The sequence below is a fragment of the Chlamydotis macqueenii genome, chromosome 3, assembly GCF_036417535.1.
Source record: "Chlamydotis macqueenii isolate bChlMac1 chromosome 3, bChlMac1.mat, whole genome shotgun sequence".
NCBI classification, from domain to species: Eukaryota; Metazoa; Chordata; class Aves; order Otidiformes; family Otididae; genus Chlamydotis; species Chlamydotis macqueenii.
The window spans coordinates 76,224,943-76,240,568 of record NC_141558.1 but is presented as its reverse complement, the minus strand read 5'-3'; the positions used below and the strand labels follow the sequence as shown (position 1 = coordinate 76,240,568).

The window sequence follows — 15,626 nt, the reverse complement described above, 5'->3', positions numbered from 1 at the left end:
ATATGAAAGCATTAAGAGAATAGGCCTCCTCATCCTGGAACCAAAGCTTTGTGATAAGCATGCCAGAGGACCACACCACAGAACTCTATATGATAGGAATAACGTTTCCCTGTGTTGTCAAGAAATAGCTCAGCTGATACACTGCAGCAGCTCTCTTTTTGTGTTTTTTTTTTCTCTAGCAACTCCCATACATAATCATCTCAAGTGACTACTGTGCACTTTTGACATTACTTATTGTGAACAGACATTGGACTGGCCTATAACTGCTTTATGCACAAAAAAGATGTATTTGCAATCACTTTAATAAAAAACCAAAAAATTCGACTGCCTGGTAGGCAACTCGCAAAACCTTCTCTCTCAATAACTGCAAACCAGGCACTTAGAAAAGAGCTTCAGTAAGAGCTCTCCATACTGGAATTGCACACTGACCAGTGGGACTGAAATGCAGCCAACGTAGAGAACACACTGATGACCAAGATGTCTTGCTGTACGCAACTCACTGGACTGCAGTGAGTTTCTGGGACATTCAAAAGAAAAGAAAGGAACAGGCACCTTTTCTCTAGCGCAGCAATTTTGCTAGCTTAAAACTCGTCCAAATCAAGATGGATTTTCTCAAGTACTAGAAAAAGTGCCTTTCTTATTTGGGAACTGCTCCTCTGATCAAAGATTACACTGCGTGGATTGCTACCAGCCAATGTAACTCTGCGAACCATAATGCTACACCATATGAATGCAGCAGCTGCCATTGGGCCACCTTCAGGTAACTATAACCAGCTCCTTCGCAGCTTCCTTCCCAGATAGCTCAAAGACTTGCCATAACAAAAGGGAAAACTTAATTGATATCTTCTTTTCATATCTAGAAAATTTCATTTTATCTCTGAATGCAATGCAGGAAATTCAGCTCTCCATTCAACGGTACATACTAATCTCTCAGTTCGGTGGTGATGACATTGATTGCAAGAGTTATCTTCAATTTATGTTCAAGTTACTGAAAGCAAGACCTAACCCAGAAACTTCATCAACTGTTTCTATTTGTCTCTCAGTAAATAGTCTGATGCTATACTGACCATAATCACTGGAACAAACATCTTTTATTAATACTTTCAGCAGTTTTTAAAATATTCATAGGATATATACATTATTGTTATCTGGCACTGGCAGGTTCAACTTAAAAATGCCTGGAATGAAGTATTAGTGTCACACTCATGTAAATGGAAGTATTTGAAAATTATTACAGCATTTCTGTATATTAAGACAGTTTATTATCAGATACAACAGATTTTTATGGCAATGTTTTCTATTTTTTCCCTAATAAATACTAATATCCTCCTACTTTACTAAATACTTATCATAAATAAAATATAAAATGCAGATATGTTGTGAAATCATCAGCTTGCATTAGTAGAACTCTTTTGACTTCAAAAGTGGATGTGTTCATTTACATCTATCGCTATCAGGTGTATGTGCACATAAACACACGCATCCATATATTTTATTCCTACAGATATTTTATGCTTTGGTGAAACAGAAAAGACCTATATTCACATGTGTACACATGTATAATTCAATGGAGTAAGAGATATGGGAAATTTCTATTGTCAAATTGTACTTTAAAAAGTCAAAGTCTATTGGTTAGCAGGGCCAGGAATTAAGTGTACTTCTGCAACAAGCTGTCAGTATAAGCAGTTTTATAAGAAACACATTGAAGCCTTGACAGAAATACTGCTTATACCCAATGACAATCATTCAGTCTTAAGCAATTGAGTTGAACATCCTTTCAAAGGTGGTAGCCCTCAAAAATGACACCAAAACCAAAGTCCTTCATCCACTGAAAGTTCGTGGGTTTTTTTTGTTAAATTACAAGTGTTGTTGGATACTGGAGACACATCAGCACATATTTTTTAGCAGTATGGAAGAGGACATTTTAAGGAAAATAATTTTCCCCTTGGACACATGGAGTTTATAACTGAACTACAGAAGTTTGCTTTAAGCTAAGGAACAAGATGCAGTGTCTTGTTCCTTACTCTTCCAACAGCTAAAGAGGCAAGTTGTTTCTTTATCTTGAAGTATTTTAATTGCATAAACACCGACAGAGGCATTATATTTTCTTTTCTTGTTCTTAAGTTTTCTGTGGCAACATCTCCATTCCATACTAACTTAAGGCATTTTTTTTTCAGCCAGGTTTTGCATTTCATGCTGCTGCACAAAGGCCATCCAAATTTTACGCGGCAGGTAACTTCTACACGTGTGTTCAAGAAGACTATATAGGAATGCATGTCCTGTGTAGACCCTGTTCTTAACTCAAAAGATAATTTAAAAATTCTACACCTATTACTTTGCACAAAAAAAAAAATAATTTTTACATATACTAGCAAGGGATACCTTTCAAACACACTTCTGTGCTCCTCCTATCTAAAAAGAGACAACACTATGTGAACTATCTGACCAGAGCTAAATAATCATTGTAATTTCAACAAAATAGTCATAGAAGACTGATTGCATTTAGACCATGAATGTAGACAAGTTTAATACCTTTGCATTCACTTTTGGGAACAAACAATTACAATAAGGGAATTGAATCTCAGCAAAGATTTTTCACAGGTAGATAATATATCTCCAGTGTGTAAAGATTAAGTTTAGGACTTCCTTTTATTAGGCAATTACTTATAGGTAATGTGTTCATAGAAGCATTTGTATATTTGGAGCCTAAATGGATTTCTCAGATAAATTTCTGATGTGAATTATTTGCTCAGCTTCAAAGAAAAATATTTTATAATTGTGGGAACTTGTTTTCTTCTGGGTATTTTCTCAAGATAGAAAGCTATTAGTTTAGCTGAGTCACAAGAACTGTATGTTTGCTGCAACAATTACATATGAGTATTAGGTTTAATTTAAAGTCTGAAATACAGATCTCATATCAGTATATAATAGAGTAAGACTACAAGGCACTTTGGTATGAAGGCAGAGAAAGCAACACAGTAATGAAACCAGTAATGAACCACACACCCTCCCTTGGCCTTTCCTGCTCAGAACTACTTACTTTCTTATTAAACAAGATATAACAGGGAAAATCTCTTCAGAAAACACTTAATTTCTCTAAAATTTGGTACAATTGAGTAGTCCAGTACTGATTTTAAAAAAGAAACAAAGAATATATTTGAAAACAACACACTTTTACGAAAAGTGTGCTATTAAATATCCTGCTACATTGTAAGAGAAAACTAATAGCTCAGTTTTTTTAGAAAATAAAGGCTGGAAATTATGTACTTTGTATATGTATTGTGAACAACAAGCTCAAATTTTGTCATATGTTTTTGCTTACATATCGTATTAGATGCAAATTCCTACCTTGCCAACTAAATGGCTGTACCTGTATCCTGTTACCTGTTTGTTAAACCAAGGGACTGTTGAACAAATTATGTGGAGTGAGTCGTAGAATGTAGAACTATTACTGAGGAAAGTGATGGGACTGGCAATGACAAACTCAATTTCAGAGCAGTAAATCACTGCTTTGAATTAACAAAGATCACTGGGAATGAAAAGTTCTCTTCAGCTGTGGTACAGCTTAGGTATTCTCAACACAGAGAGAAGACAACTGTCATGTACTATTAACTTCAACTTATTTTCTCTGATATGACTGAAATCAGAATCAAGTCCCTGAATACAGAGGAATACCACTTACAAAGCTGTACTTACCAGTATATCTTAAACTAACGATATATGAATACAAATGCATGGAGGGATATTATATAAAGAAATAAGATACTGCTTTACAAAACATATATTTAAATATTCATGTTTTGTGAAAATCTAAGACAATAGATACTTGATCCCTTAGGAGTTGTTATTGCAAGTTCATATTATTGCTACTTGACTGAGAAAGCCAGATAACCAAAAGAAATTATGTGCAATGTCAGCTGAACTGTTATTTATATTTTCTGCTAAAGGGAGTTAAATAAGATTGGACTGCTTACTGTCCTCTGCTGTAGTCATTGAAGTCCAGTTGCTATAAGTATTGCCATAACCATTAGAGGCAACCACTCGCATCTCATACTCAGTGTATGGCTGAAGATCTCCAACCTTGTGTTGTAAGGAAGCAATAGGGCTGGAAAGCAAACTGCAAAGAAGAGCACCATGAGTTACATCTTTAAGTATCCCAGCACCTAAAGAAAGACTAAAACATTACATGTCTTCTAACAAAACCAGCCACCCTAAAGGTGAGCTATATTCAAGATAACGGGACTTTTCTTGCTCAGCAGTTGATGGTGGCCTTGCTATGGTCTGCGTACTCTAAAATGTCACCAGCAGAATGCCTCCGCCGCATCTGGAGTTGGTAGCTGGGCATGCCTGGGGCGTTGTTGCGAACTGGTGTAGACCAGACAACCTGAAGACTGGTCGGAGTGGCAGATGAAAACCTTGGAGGCATCACGCCATCTGGAGCTGTCGAAAAACATGGATGAATTAGAGCAGAGAAAACCATGGAGAACATATGCTGGGTGGAAGCAAAATGCTCCGTATACTGGAAAAACTGTTCCTCAGGATCAACAGCAATGTTAACATGGTCCATTTAGTTTAACATTTTCACTACTGAACAATCCTATTTCTTTATTTTCTTCTTTCCAATACTGCTATGTGAGCATCATTTAGCTAAAAGCAAACCTTCAAACACCAGAAGTAATTCAGAAGCAACATATTCTCTACCACCCGTTCAAATATTATCTAATTCTCCTTGTGCCCAGCTCTGCCACCCCAAGAAGTTAAAGAAATGCCCAAAGAAATGTTAGCCAGCAAGAGTAAAATTGATCAGTCTTTTTATCATCCAGATACCTTCTCACTCATATAAATAATAGTTTTAAAAGAAAAGAGCAGAAAACTTATCTTCAGGGAAAAAATATCTTTAGGTAGAAATCAAAATAAATTTCTGAAATCTCAGTCTCTAGCCCACTGTTTTGTTAAGGAAATTAATTTTTATGAAGTCCAGGAACTGCAGATCAAAATCTGACAGTAATGATACCACCAATGACCTTTAACTGCTGCAAATTTCACTGCATGCAGTAAAAAATAACTATGCCAATTTGCACCCATGAGTTTATGGCTTTGTTTTTTCTTTAAGAAAACAATCTGTTGAAGAAACTTTCTGTATATAAACACATCTGGAACATTTATATATCATGCGTGTCTTTATTCATAGCTCTGTAGCTCTTTTCTAGAGAGTGAAAACACTGGAAAGTTACTGCCTTTGTCATTGTACTCTTGTATAATAGTTTTGCTTTTCATGGTCCAGTAGTACCATTTCCTTCTTTCTTCGATCTTTCCAACAGAAATTTTTTGTTGCTGTTTTCTTCCTTCTCTATTGGAAAAAACAGTCTCACAGATCTGTAACTTACGGTATAGTTGTAAGCCTTAAGGCGTAAGTTGTAACATGAGCAAACAGTATTTTACAGTAAGTTTTACGATTTTCATTCACCACTATTATATGATGTGGTTACTAGGAGGAAAGTAACAGGCTTTTGATACACTCTCTGGATCATTTTCTCCCTGAAATAGATGAAAGGATGGCATAGGTTCTGAAAAAAAAAGGTCATCATATATAATAGTTTTTATTTATACTGGCATATACCCACAGAGATATGTGACCTAGCACTTGTCTGTTTTACTGGTTATGCATACTTACGACTGAGGAACTTCAAAATTCTTCAGCTCCAGCTCCAAACTGTATTATCTAGAAAGGCACAATACATGTCTTGCTCCAATCTAGAGGCTAGTTCCTTTTCCCTTAAGTTCAAGGTCTGCCAGTTCTCATAGGAAATTTTGACTAAAAGCTGTCTGCTGGGGTACCTGAATTATTACCATGTATTTTACTTTTGAGAACTGGCCCCTAGCCCTGCAATCCTCTTGGTTTTTTTAGGACAAGATGAAGTGGAACACAATCTCCAGCTTCCCTTACTCCCTTCCCCTCCTCTCTGTTATCATTAAAAAGACAACATACAATTTTGGGGCTTGAGCCAGCTTGGTTGCATTTGGATGCTTTCTCCTGCTCTCCTGCTGCTGTTACCTAGACCTAGGCAATAAGGCTCCAGTAGACCCCAAGTAAACTTGAAATCATCCTGTTTCCAAATCCAGGAGATGTCTGAGATGAAGGTAATTCCTGTTCTGCAAATCCATTGCCAACATCTTCAAAGCCAATCAAAAGCTTGTGAGCACCTCAACTCAGAGGGAAGATTTAACTTGAACAGACCCAAACATCCCTCCAGCTGAGCCATCAGAAACAAACATCTGCACACCAAATGCCTCTGTATGTGAATTAAATTTCACTCTCAGAGTAAAATGGAGAACATATATTTACCTCACTTAACACTGTTCTGTTTAGCAGCAACGTAACTAATGTTGGAGTTAAGTTGTGCAATAAGGGGGTTTAAATCTTATGGATGTAAAGTACAGCACTGGCAGATAATCACAAATTATTTTGGCATCCTTTTATAAAGTGATTTCTGAAGTTGTTAGCAGACAAACTCAGCCAGCATGAGAAAGATGGCACAATTAATGTAAAAATTTTTGTTACAGGGTTTAAAATTGTTTTCACAAGCTGACAGTAACAGAAAGACTCAATATCCCTTCAAAGCAGGGTACTACCTCATTTAAAACTGAACTGTCTGTAGCTTAAAATGCACCAGTTGTTTAAGTGCACACAGAAATCCTACACAGTAAAAAAAGCTACATCTAAAAATAAATCTAATTAGCTGAGCTGTAATTTGGCCAGGAAGGCAAAGTTCACGATGTTATTGAGAAGATAGCGTGAGCAACTCACTGAGGAGGCAAAAGTGTTAAATTTATTTCCAGTTCTGTCAGGACGTATCACTTCACCTTTGTCTTTCATTTCTCAATCTGTTAAATGGAGATAATAATACTTATCCTTTGTAAAGCTCTCCGAGATCTACAAAGTAAAAGCTCTGATTAAGCTTTATGTATGTATAGTGCTGGTTATTATAGCGATACAGAAACATTCATCAAAAAACAAGGATGTAGCTGTCTAAATGTCAATAACAATTCACAGTGCAGATGTTATTTTAATGGTGTAGGTAATCTCGGCTAAATGTTCAAATCTCTTCTATCAACAAAAGCACAGCATAGGGAAGAGTACAAAATTTGGACAAATCTCTTATTGTGAAAGTCGACTGACCTGTAGAACAAGCCGAGCCCACTACTTTTGAACCAATACATTAGAATATACAGCAAATTTATCTCATCTGAAAGACTTCCTGTAAATCTCAGAGAATGTCCTCAGCTCTGCACTAGCGAGTGTCCTCAGCTCTGCACTTGCAAAGGAATGGGGCAGAGGGGCAGGAGGATGCAACAAAGAAATTGTCAAGTCTCTGCTGAGTCGTAATGAGAAAGGTGCTCTGTTAAACTAATCACACTTTGATCATTAAAACTACGGAGCATTTCTCCCCCAAAACCTGGCAATTCTAAATTGCACACAAAACATCCTTTGAATATTTCAAACACTTCTCATCACCAAGGTCTTCAGTGTAACATTTCCCTCAGCTTAACCCTTTTTATCCGATCCATATTCCCAAGAGACTCCTTACTACCCAAGTAATAACTGGCAACCAGCAATAATTCTACTGTGAATTTCTCAACAGAAGAGCCATGTATCTATCAGCTTGATATATCGTCTTTAAGATGCAATGTTGCTCAAAAAGCTCCCCTCATGCTTTAATATGACCCTCAGGGGGCAACCACTCCACTTGCAACCTACTGAATCAACATCCAGCCCAGTAAATCCTCACTCAGCAGGGCAGAAAGTCACGCTTTGTATATGAAGAGACTAGAAAGGTAGAATAAAATATTTAATCAGATGTCAATTTTAATCAAACAATTAATAAACAGCCCTGCAAAATAATAAAAGCTGAAGACTGCTTAAAGCTGACAATGATATATTGTATTCCAGATACTCAGGTACATGCAGATAAGTCAAGAAAGATCTGATCCCTGTTCATCCACTAATGTGCTAAGCAGTCTTCGAAAAGTGTTTCAACTTCTTGCCTCAATTTCCTTATCTCAAAAAACATACGCAGTAGTAGTCAGCTTTGTAAATACTTGTTTATTTTAAGCAAGCATTGTGTTAAATGAGTGTGCTTAAATGTTTACTCCATGCTGAAACTATTTTTCGGAGAGGTATTCATTGTCTTTATTATGCGGATATATCTGGAATTTAAATTTCTGTGAAAATAAAAGTAAGATTATAAAAAGTAAACTATAATTAGAACAATAAATTATTATTTAGTTACAAAAATATCTGCACTAACAATCTTTAGTAAGAGGAAGAATAGCCAATAGAGCATGATTTGATATCTATCAAATTGGTGTAAATTCACACCAATTTTAAAATGAAGTGACACCACTTTTAACAGTGATCAGATATATTGGCCCCGCTGTTTCCATAGTATATGCAGATAGGCAGCTAGAGGAGCCTGAAGCTATGTATATGTAACTCTACAGTTTGCCACATCTGCATGTGTAAAATATTTAGCACAGATGACGCATTTGTATAATATTGAAATATTTTTCATACATGTCTATGCAAATGATAACTGCAGGTATTTAATTACAGAGAAGGAAAATAGGGTCTCCACATTTTGTGCCATAGCAGCAAGGAAAAGTTTCAGTCAGCCTGCCTTTACACAAATGTCTCGCTCAGTCATGCCTACTCTCACTCTTTTCCAGGTTCAATTCACAAACCTCATTTCTTTATCTTGTTACAGTGGTTGTTTAGATTCTCCTGATTCATTTTGTATTTTAGGTGCCCATACTGAGATCATCTCATTACAATACTTTTTATGGCAATATGTTCTGCACATTGTCATTTGTTTCTTCTGATTTTCCCAGGTATGCCTGTTATCTAGTTGTTTGCTCAGTCCAAATAATTCCAGTCATTGCACTCTCCATAATTCTCAACATGGGCATGTGTTTTTGTTTCGTTTAACTGAAAGACAGGCCATGATTCTGGGCCATATGTCATCACTAGAAGGGCATGCTAGATATAAACCTTTATTTATTGGCAAAAAGGAAGATTGCTTTTTCATTTCTTATCTTCACAGGTTCATTGAAGTTTACTCTAGGTTGTTTTTTAACTTTCTTTTCCCAGTTGTCTTTCTTACTCAGTATATGGCAAAAATAGGTAGTAGTTCTTGAGTTTTAATTTAATTAATATTTAATCATGTTGTTTTCCACCTACTCAATGCCTAAAGAGCATTCTTCAATTTTCTTTTAAATTTTTTAAGTTCACTGATATCTGTTTTCAGTTACAAATACATCTCCATCGAATAACATATATACCAGGGACAACACATCCCCTATTCAACACTCATGTACTTTGGAATGTGCAATGTGGAAGGTCCATGGTGGCCTTCTTGCTTGCTGCTCTCTGGCACACGGAGCCTGGGAAGAAAGGAATCTGCACTATGGGAAAAAGCAAGTACAGAGACATAAAGGACTAGCTCAAAGCCTCCTTAAACTTCCCAGTAAATCCAAACCTCTTCACACCTAATGTTAATTAATTTTTCCTTTCAGAAGTATAACATAAGCACGTTCCCTCTTCATGACCTATCCTGTTTTATACATCTGTCTGTGCTATAACAGTAATTTCATTTGAAAAGGAGTGGCCTTGTAAATCTTTTCACTTTTGGCATTAATCTTTAATGCTACTTGTAAGGCACAACATCATTGAAAAATATGAAAATATGAAGTTTGAAAAATCTAAAATTTATCTTTATCTGGATTGAGTGTCTAAGCTCTAACTGCAAATTATCCTCCACTTGCACTGTCTGGTATTCCCAGTTGCAGAGTACAGTCTTAGTAGGACCCTGAAAATCAACTCAGGCTTTACGCCGTGACCTGCAAACCTGAAGTTTAAGACAATTTTCTTTTGAAATCCCAGAGCAGACCTATTTATTCCTCATTAATACTGCTCTAAAGAAAAACAAAATCAGACCTCTCCCTCCTTTAATGAACTTTTCTTCATGTACAGCCTTAACATCTGCAATCCAGATGTCTCACGTAAAAATATGTCTAAGAGATGTCCCTTTCCTAAGTGTTATATTTTACTGAGGTCAACACTACAAAAATGTCTTCCAAATTTGTCACTTTTACCTTTATATAAGAAGTGACCTATCTTCCTTCCTCCATTCCAGACAGAAGTTTGCCCATGTTATTCAGCAAGAACTTTGCTAAACTTTAAAAGCTACAAAAGAATGCCAATCAGTAATTACCTGAATGATTAATTATTTTAATACCTGTAATGAAGACATGGAATGGAATTTATAACTGTCCAGTAAAACTAATTCTTCATCAGATTGTTTAAAAGGATGCCTAGTCAATAACTGTCATATCACAAAATTAATTTTTAAAAAAACACCATGAGGAAAAAACACAAGGATTGGTATTACAAAAATCAGGCAGAAACCACAACTAAACAAACAACTCCTGCAGGTAAATTGTGACTCTAGTTCCTGGAAAATGAGCTATTTCTCTGAGGCATCTTTGGAGAACTTAGATCTGCCTCTTTTTATTTACTTAAGGGAACAACTTTGGCAAGAGCAGAAGGAACAAGATTCTGTCTATCTTCATGCAATAGCTTCAGCTTCCTGCATGAAGCAGCTTTAGAGATTAATTTCAGGACCTTTTTTTTTTTTTTTTTTTTTAAGGAAGAAGGTGAAAGAATTTGACATCATCTTCAAAATCTTGCAGCTTCCCTTACAGTTTATATCTGCAAGCAGTGAGCTAGGCAGTATGCTAGCTTCCACATGGATGGAAGCACTGGCACCTCTCACCTCTGGCAAGAGTCTCATGACTGCTGGTGAGGAGACAGCTGTCTAAATTGAAGTTTCTTTCATAATGTTGATGAAACAATTTCAAAGACCTAGCCAGAAAAGGCTGGCTTTTAAGGTTTTTCCTTCATGTTTGAAACTAACCCGTTCTTAGAGAGCTCTGGAAATAGAGGATTCACAAAAGCAACAAAAAAAAAGCAAATTATGTCACTGATGGTTGGGAAAAGACCAGGGAAGAAAGTCTAAACAGAAGTTTTGCAAAAACAAAGAGAATCTCTGTGTCCTGGGAAACAGAATGTACAGTCATGGGATTAAACTGCTGCAAGATTTCTAACTGGAAAATCTACAGCAGAATGAACAAACATTTCATCAGAAATGAGACAAGCTTATGTTTTTAAGGAAAGAAAAAATGCACAAGATGATCTCCTGATGAACTCTTTTTCAGCCTAATAATTCAATGAAGGGGACTCTAACATCATAGAAGATGAAGAAGGAACAAAGAAAAAGGAAAATGCACAGGGGTGGTGATGTTACAAGTAGTACATGCCTCAAGTTGAAGCATAAGTTGCTGAAAATTATTTTTTACTATTGTTTTATTCTCTAAGTGAAAGGAAAATGATAACAGAGAATATTGAAAACCAGAAAGCAGAATTCCACATGAACAAATGGACATGGTTTCTGCAAATTATTGTTGCTATATCTCCACTCCATGTGGTAAAAGAAACTAAGAAAATATAGCAACCTAACTGAATGCTAAAGAAAGTGAGATATTAGAAAAGATGTGAATGTTCTTATTAAATAAGTCTCCTGGTTCAAATTCTAGCATTATATGCACTTCTGCAGTATGAATATGCCAGTGAACTGTTACTCACAGAACAGACCCTGCTGGTAGAAAACGGACGTATTACTAGCTGATGGGCATTTTGACAGAAGCATCAGTTTATATATGCCTAAATGTACAGACTGGAGAACAATGCAGGTTTGCAAATAAATTAGATCTGCAATAACACTACCTGAAGTTATTTTTAATCCATAAAGTTCTCTGCAGTACACAGAGGATGGTGTGAAATACTACCATTTCTGATGGAATCCAACCTTGAGAGTGTCCATAAACAGAAAACAGATCTGACAAGATGACAGATTAGTTGGTGTTAGGGAGCCACTATGCACAGTGGGTGGTGCAGTCTTATTATATGTTGAATATCCTAGGGATATCTGCAACGTCCGGCTCACTGGACCACCTTTTGGCCATGAAACAACTGAAGCCATAACAGACATTTCCCCCTCAGATTATTTCTTTATTTGCAGAAAGAGGAGAAAAAGAGGTTTCCTCAACGTTTCTGGTCCTAGTAATCCAGGCAACACAGGGCTAGATTTGGTTTGCAGCTGCTAATTAATTTCTTTATAGCATTTGCAGTAATCACAAAAAAAACCACCCTTGTCTCATAGCCAATGTCTCTTTATAGGGAAAATGGGATGCAGGTGTTGAGAGAGAAGGAAATGACTCTTCCCACTTAGAGTTGTTGTCCCCATCCCTCTCTTCTCCACAGACAGCACGAGCAGAAAGTCTGACTCTCTGGCATAGTTGGAGGGGACCACCTCTCTTTTGTGGGTCTCCCAAACCACTGCACCCCCTCAAGCTGCCACCTCTTCTCCTTCCCTTTCTGTAACAGAAAAGCGTGCTTTTACCATGCCACGTTTCCAGTGACATTTACGTGTTTACTTGAATGTTGTTTTGAAATAAATACTATATTAATAATAGAGTAATATATATTAATAATATACGTATATGACATATGAGAAAAGCAACTGGTTCTTGGATATATTGTTCATATATCAAAAAGTGCCATAGCAGTGCACTAGGGGATATGTTGTTAAAGAAACCATGAAATTTTACCCTTTCATTTTGCATTTTCTCTAAGGTGTAGGTGCTTATCACAACAATATTGAAGTGTCTTCTATGTCAATGCACTGAAATAAATATATTCCCACTGAAAGTAATGAAGGAAATTCAGAAATTAGGAATATACAAAATCTCATAAATGTTACAGACTCTAGCTTTACAGATTGGGAGCCTCCTCTTTGCTTGTAGGAAGTGGTGTTCACCTGAAGACAGTGGAAGTCATGCCCTTAAAATACTGAAGACATAATTCCTTTAAAATTTACTTCTTATAGTTCAATCTAAAATTTTGGTCCCTGAACGTCTTTTTCAGTAGCAACCATATTCTTACAAATTGAAGTAAAAAAAAAAAAAAAAAATACTACTTTGCTCCAGTCTTCAAGCTATTAAAAAGCATATTATCTTTTCCTGTTCACCTGAGTTGGACAAGGCTGAAAACAACCATATCAAAGCAACAATACTTACTAAGTAGAAACTCTTGTTTGTATGTTATCTTAGCCCACTTCTCAATTCACTCTGAGGCATTCAAAGTACAGTAGCCTTTGATGTAGCCTATACTCTCAGACACAATACCAAAAATGACTGTATATTTTATTAAAAGTCTGTTTTTTCCTCTCTCTTTTTAACAAAAGTCTAATTTAGTTGTTCCCTTAGGTACGAAGTACACAGTTCATAATTCATTTGATATAAAATGTCAGTTTAGATTTTTGCACTTCTTTCATAAATGAGAAAAAAACATGTACATTTCAATTTACTTCTATGACGTTTCACTAGCAGAAGCCCCCCCTCCCATTGTGCTGCTCAAAGACCTTTGTGTTAAATTAAACATCAAGATTCAGAAACTGTAGGGAATGATATTTCCAAGACATACAGTACAAACATATGAGACTGGGAAAAAAAAGTAATGATTTTTCCAACCAGTAAAGTGATCTCTCCCAAAGAGCATCTTTGATCCTTGAATTAGTTCTCAGTTATAATTAAATATATCAAAACTGTCAGCAGCTTTCCTTACATTTAGACATAAAGCGATGTAGTCAGCTCCACAAAGAGCAAAATACAACATTCAGGGGCTTGCTCCCCTCCCAACTTGTGCTTGTGACTCTGAAGTCTATCAATATTAATGGAGAAAATCTGTGTACATCAAAGGAGATGGCAGAGAATTAATTTAATTGTATATGTCATCATTAACAGTATGGAGTGTTTTTTCCTATATAAACAAATTCTGCTATTGATCAACACGTAAAACTCTCAGGGGAGTAATCTTCACAATGGCAAAGAGCAGAATAAAAATTTAGTTCTGAAAATAAAACTATTACATTTAGGAAAACAACAACAAAACACTGTATATTACCCTGTTATGTAACACATGCAGCCAAGGCCAACAAATCTGAACTATCACATTTACAGAGTAAACAAGAATTATCACTTCTCAAAACTGCTGACTGCCACGCTATGGCTGTCACTTCATGTTACAGTCTAGTTCAACAGCTGCAGTATCAATAAATTAAATTGTATTAGAAAATAGCAATAGGATCACATTCTGATGCTTATGCTGAGTATCAGCACCAATGAACAACATACATATGTCCAGATTCACAAATGCCAGAACTCAGGGCCTGCTCCCCTTGACCCCTTTGCTGCTGACATGTACTATGCTTCACCCAGCCTAAGAAGTGTCTTCAGCCCTGGGTTACAATAGTACCTACTCTGTAGTCTCTCAGTCTCCCCCAGTAGATAAGATCGGGGTTTTTTTGTTGGTTTTTTTTTTTTTCTTCCTCACAGTAGTAGATTTTCAACAGGACAGACGGGCAGTATTCTGCCTTCCTTCCTTATGAGCTCAGAGATTAGTATGCTGCCTGGCAAGGGTGAGATGGGAATGTTAGTCACTTCAGGACTAACAATAATACTAATATAACAATATTATAACAATAATAACAATAATCCAGATCTCCATTTTTTGGCCAGTGCTCTAACAGAGATAAACTATGACAGAATATGAAAGGTGACACCTCTGTTCCACATAAGTGTGGTAAAAATCCCAAACTGTTTTTATGGATTGGTCTCCACTAAAAACAGCATTTCAGCTGACAGAAATATGATCCAGATGTTACCCACTGAAGCAAAATATTTAATATTTAAGGTGAATAAAAAGCAATTCAGACAAGCCTATCCGCACATGTAAATAATCCGTGCAAAAATATATATTCGACTGATTAACAGGGTAAAAGGATTACAACCTTTTATACCCAACCCATCCACATAGGAATGTTCATACAGCATTATTAATTAGCTACTCCTCAGTTAATGTCCTGTTCTAGATACTTTTAACAAATAAACCATTTATATGAATTAACTCTTGGCTTCATTTCCTCAGATAATGTTGAAGAACACATAAATCCACTGGAATTGGTGGAAGTGTGTTAATATACAACAATGAATGATCTGTTTCCAAGTGTTTTTACTAAAAAGACCTTGGCTACTGTATTCTTGTTCCAAATCGGGTAGCCTAATTGATTAAGTCTTAGTAAAACCATCATGTTTTATTCAAATCCAAGCCAGGCTGACTGTGTTTTCACTTTATATGCCACAAGACATATCACAGCATTTACCTCAACCTGCACATACAATTTAACATATGTTGAGGTAAAGGAAATACCTTGGCAATACTTATTCTCTACAAAACAGATTTTCTTTAATCTTTTGACAAAAAGTAAAGAGGCAGGGAAAACTCCTTCTCCTTTGTTCATTTTTAAAACGTAGATGGAAAAGGCTGAATCATCATCACGGAAAATTTACAGCTGCTTAATTCAGATTACAACCATCAGGAACATCCTGTTGAATTTTTTGGACAGCACTATCAATTTCTTACGAATAATCCTCTCAGATAGGCTTCTTAG

General features: G+C 36.2%; 1 protein-coding gene across 1 annotated transcript in view; it reads right to left on the bottom strand.

The window, feature by feature from the left end:
* USH2A (usherin) overlaps positions 1 to 15,626 on the bottom strand; it is a 386,243-nt gene that overhangs the window by 133,551 nt on the left and 237,066 nt on the right. The window contains exons 38-39 of the mRNA XM_086744172.1: positions 4,290 to 4,440; positions 3,975 to 4,117 (exon numbers count right to left, since the gene is read on the bottom strand). Coding sequence (XP_086600298.1) covers positions 3,975 to 4,117; positions 4,290 to 4,440 — 294 coding nt within the window. The remainder of the gene's footprint in view (positions 1 to 3,974; positions 4,118 to 4,289; positions 4,441 to 15,626) is intronic.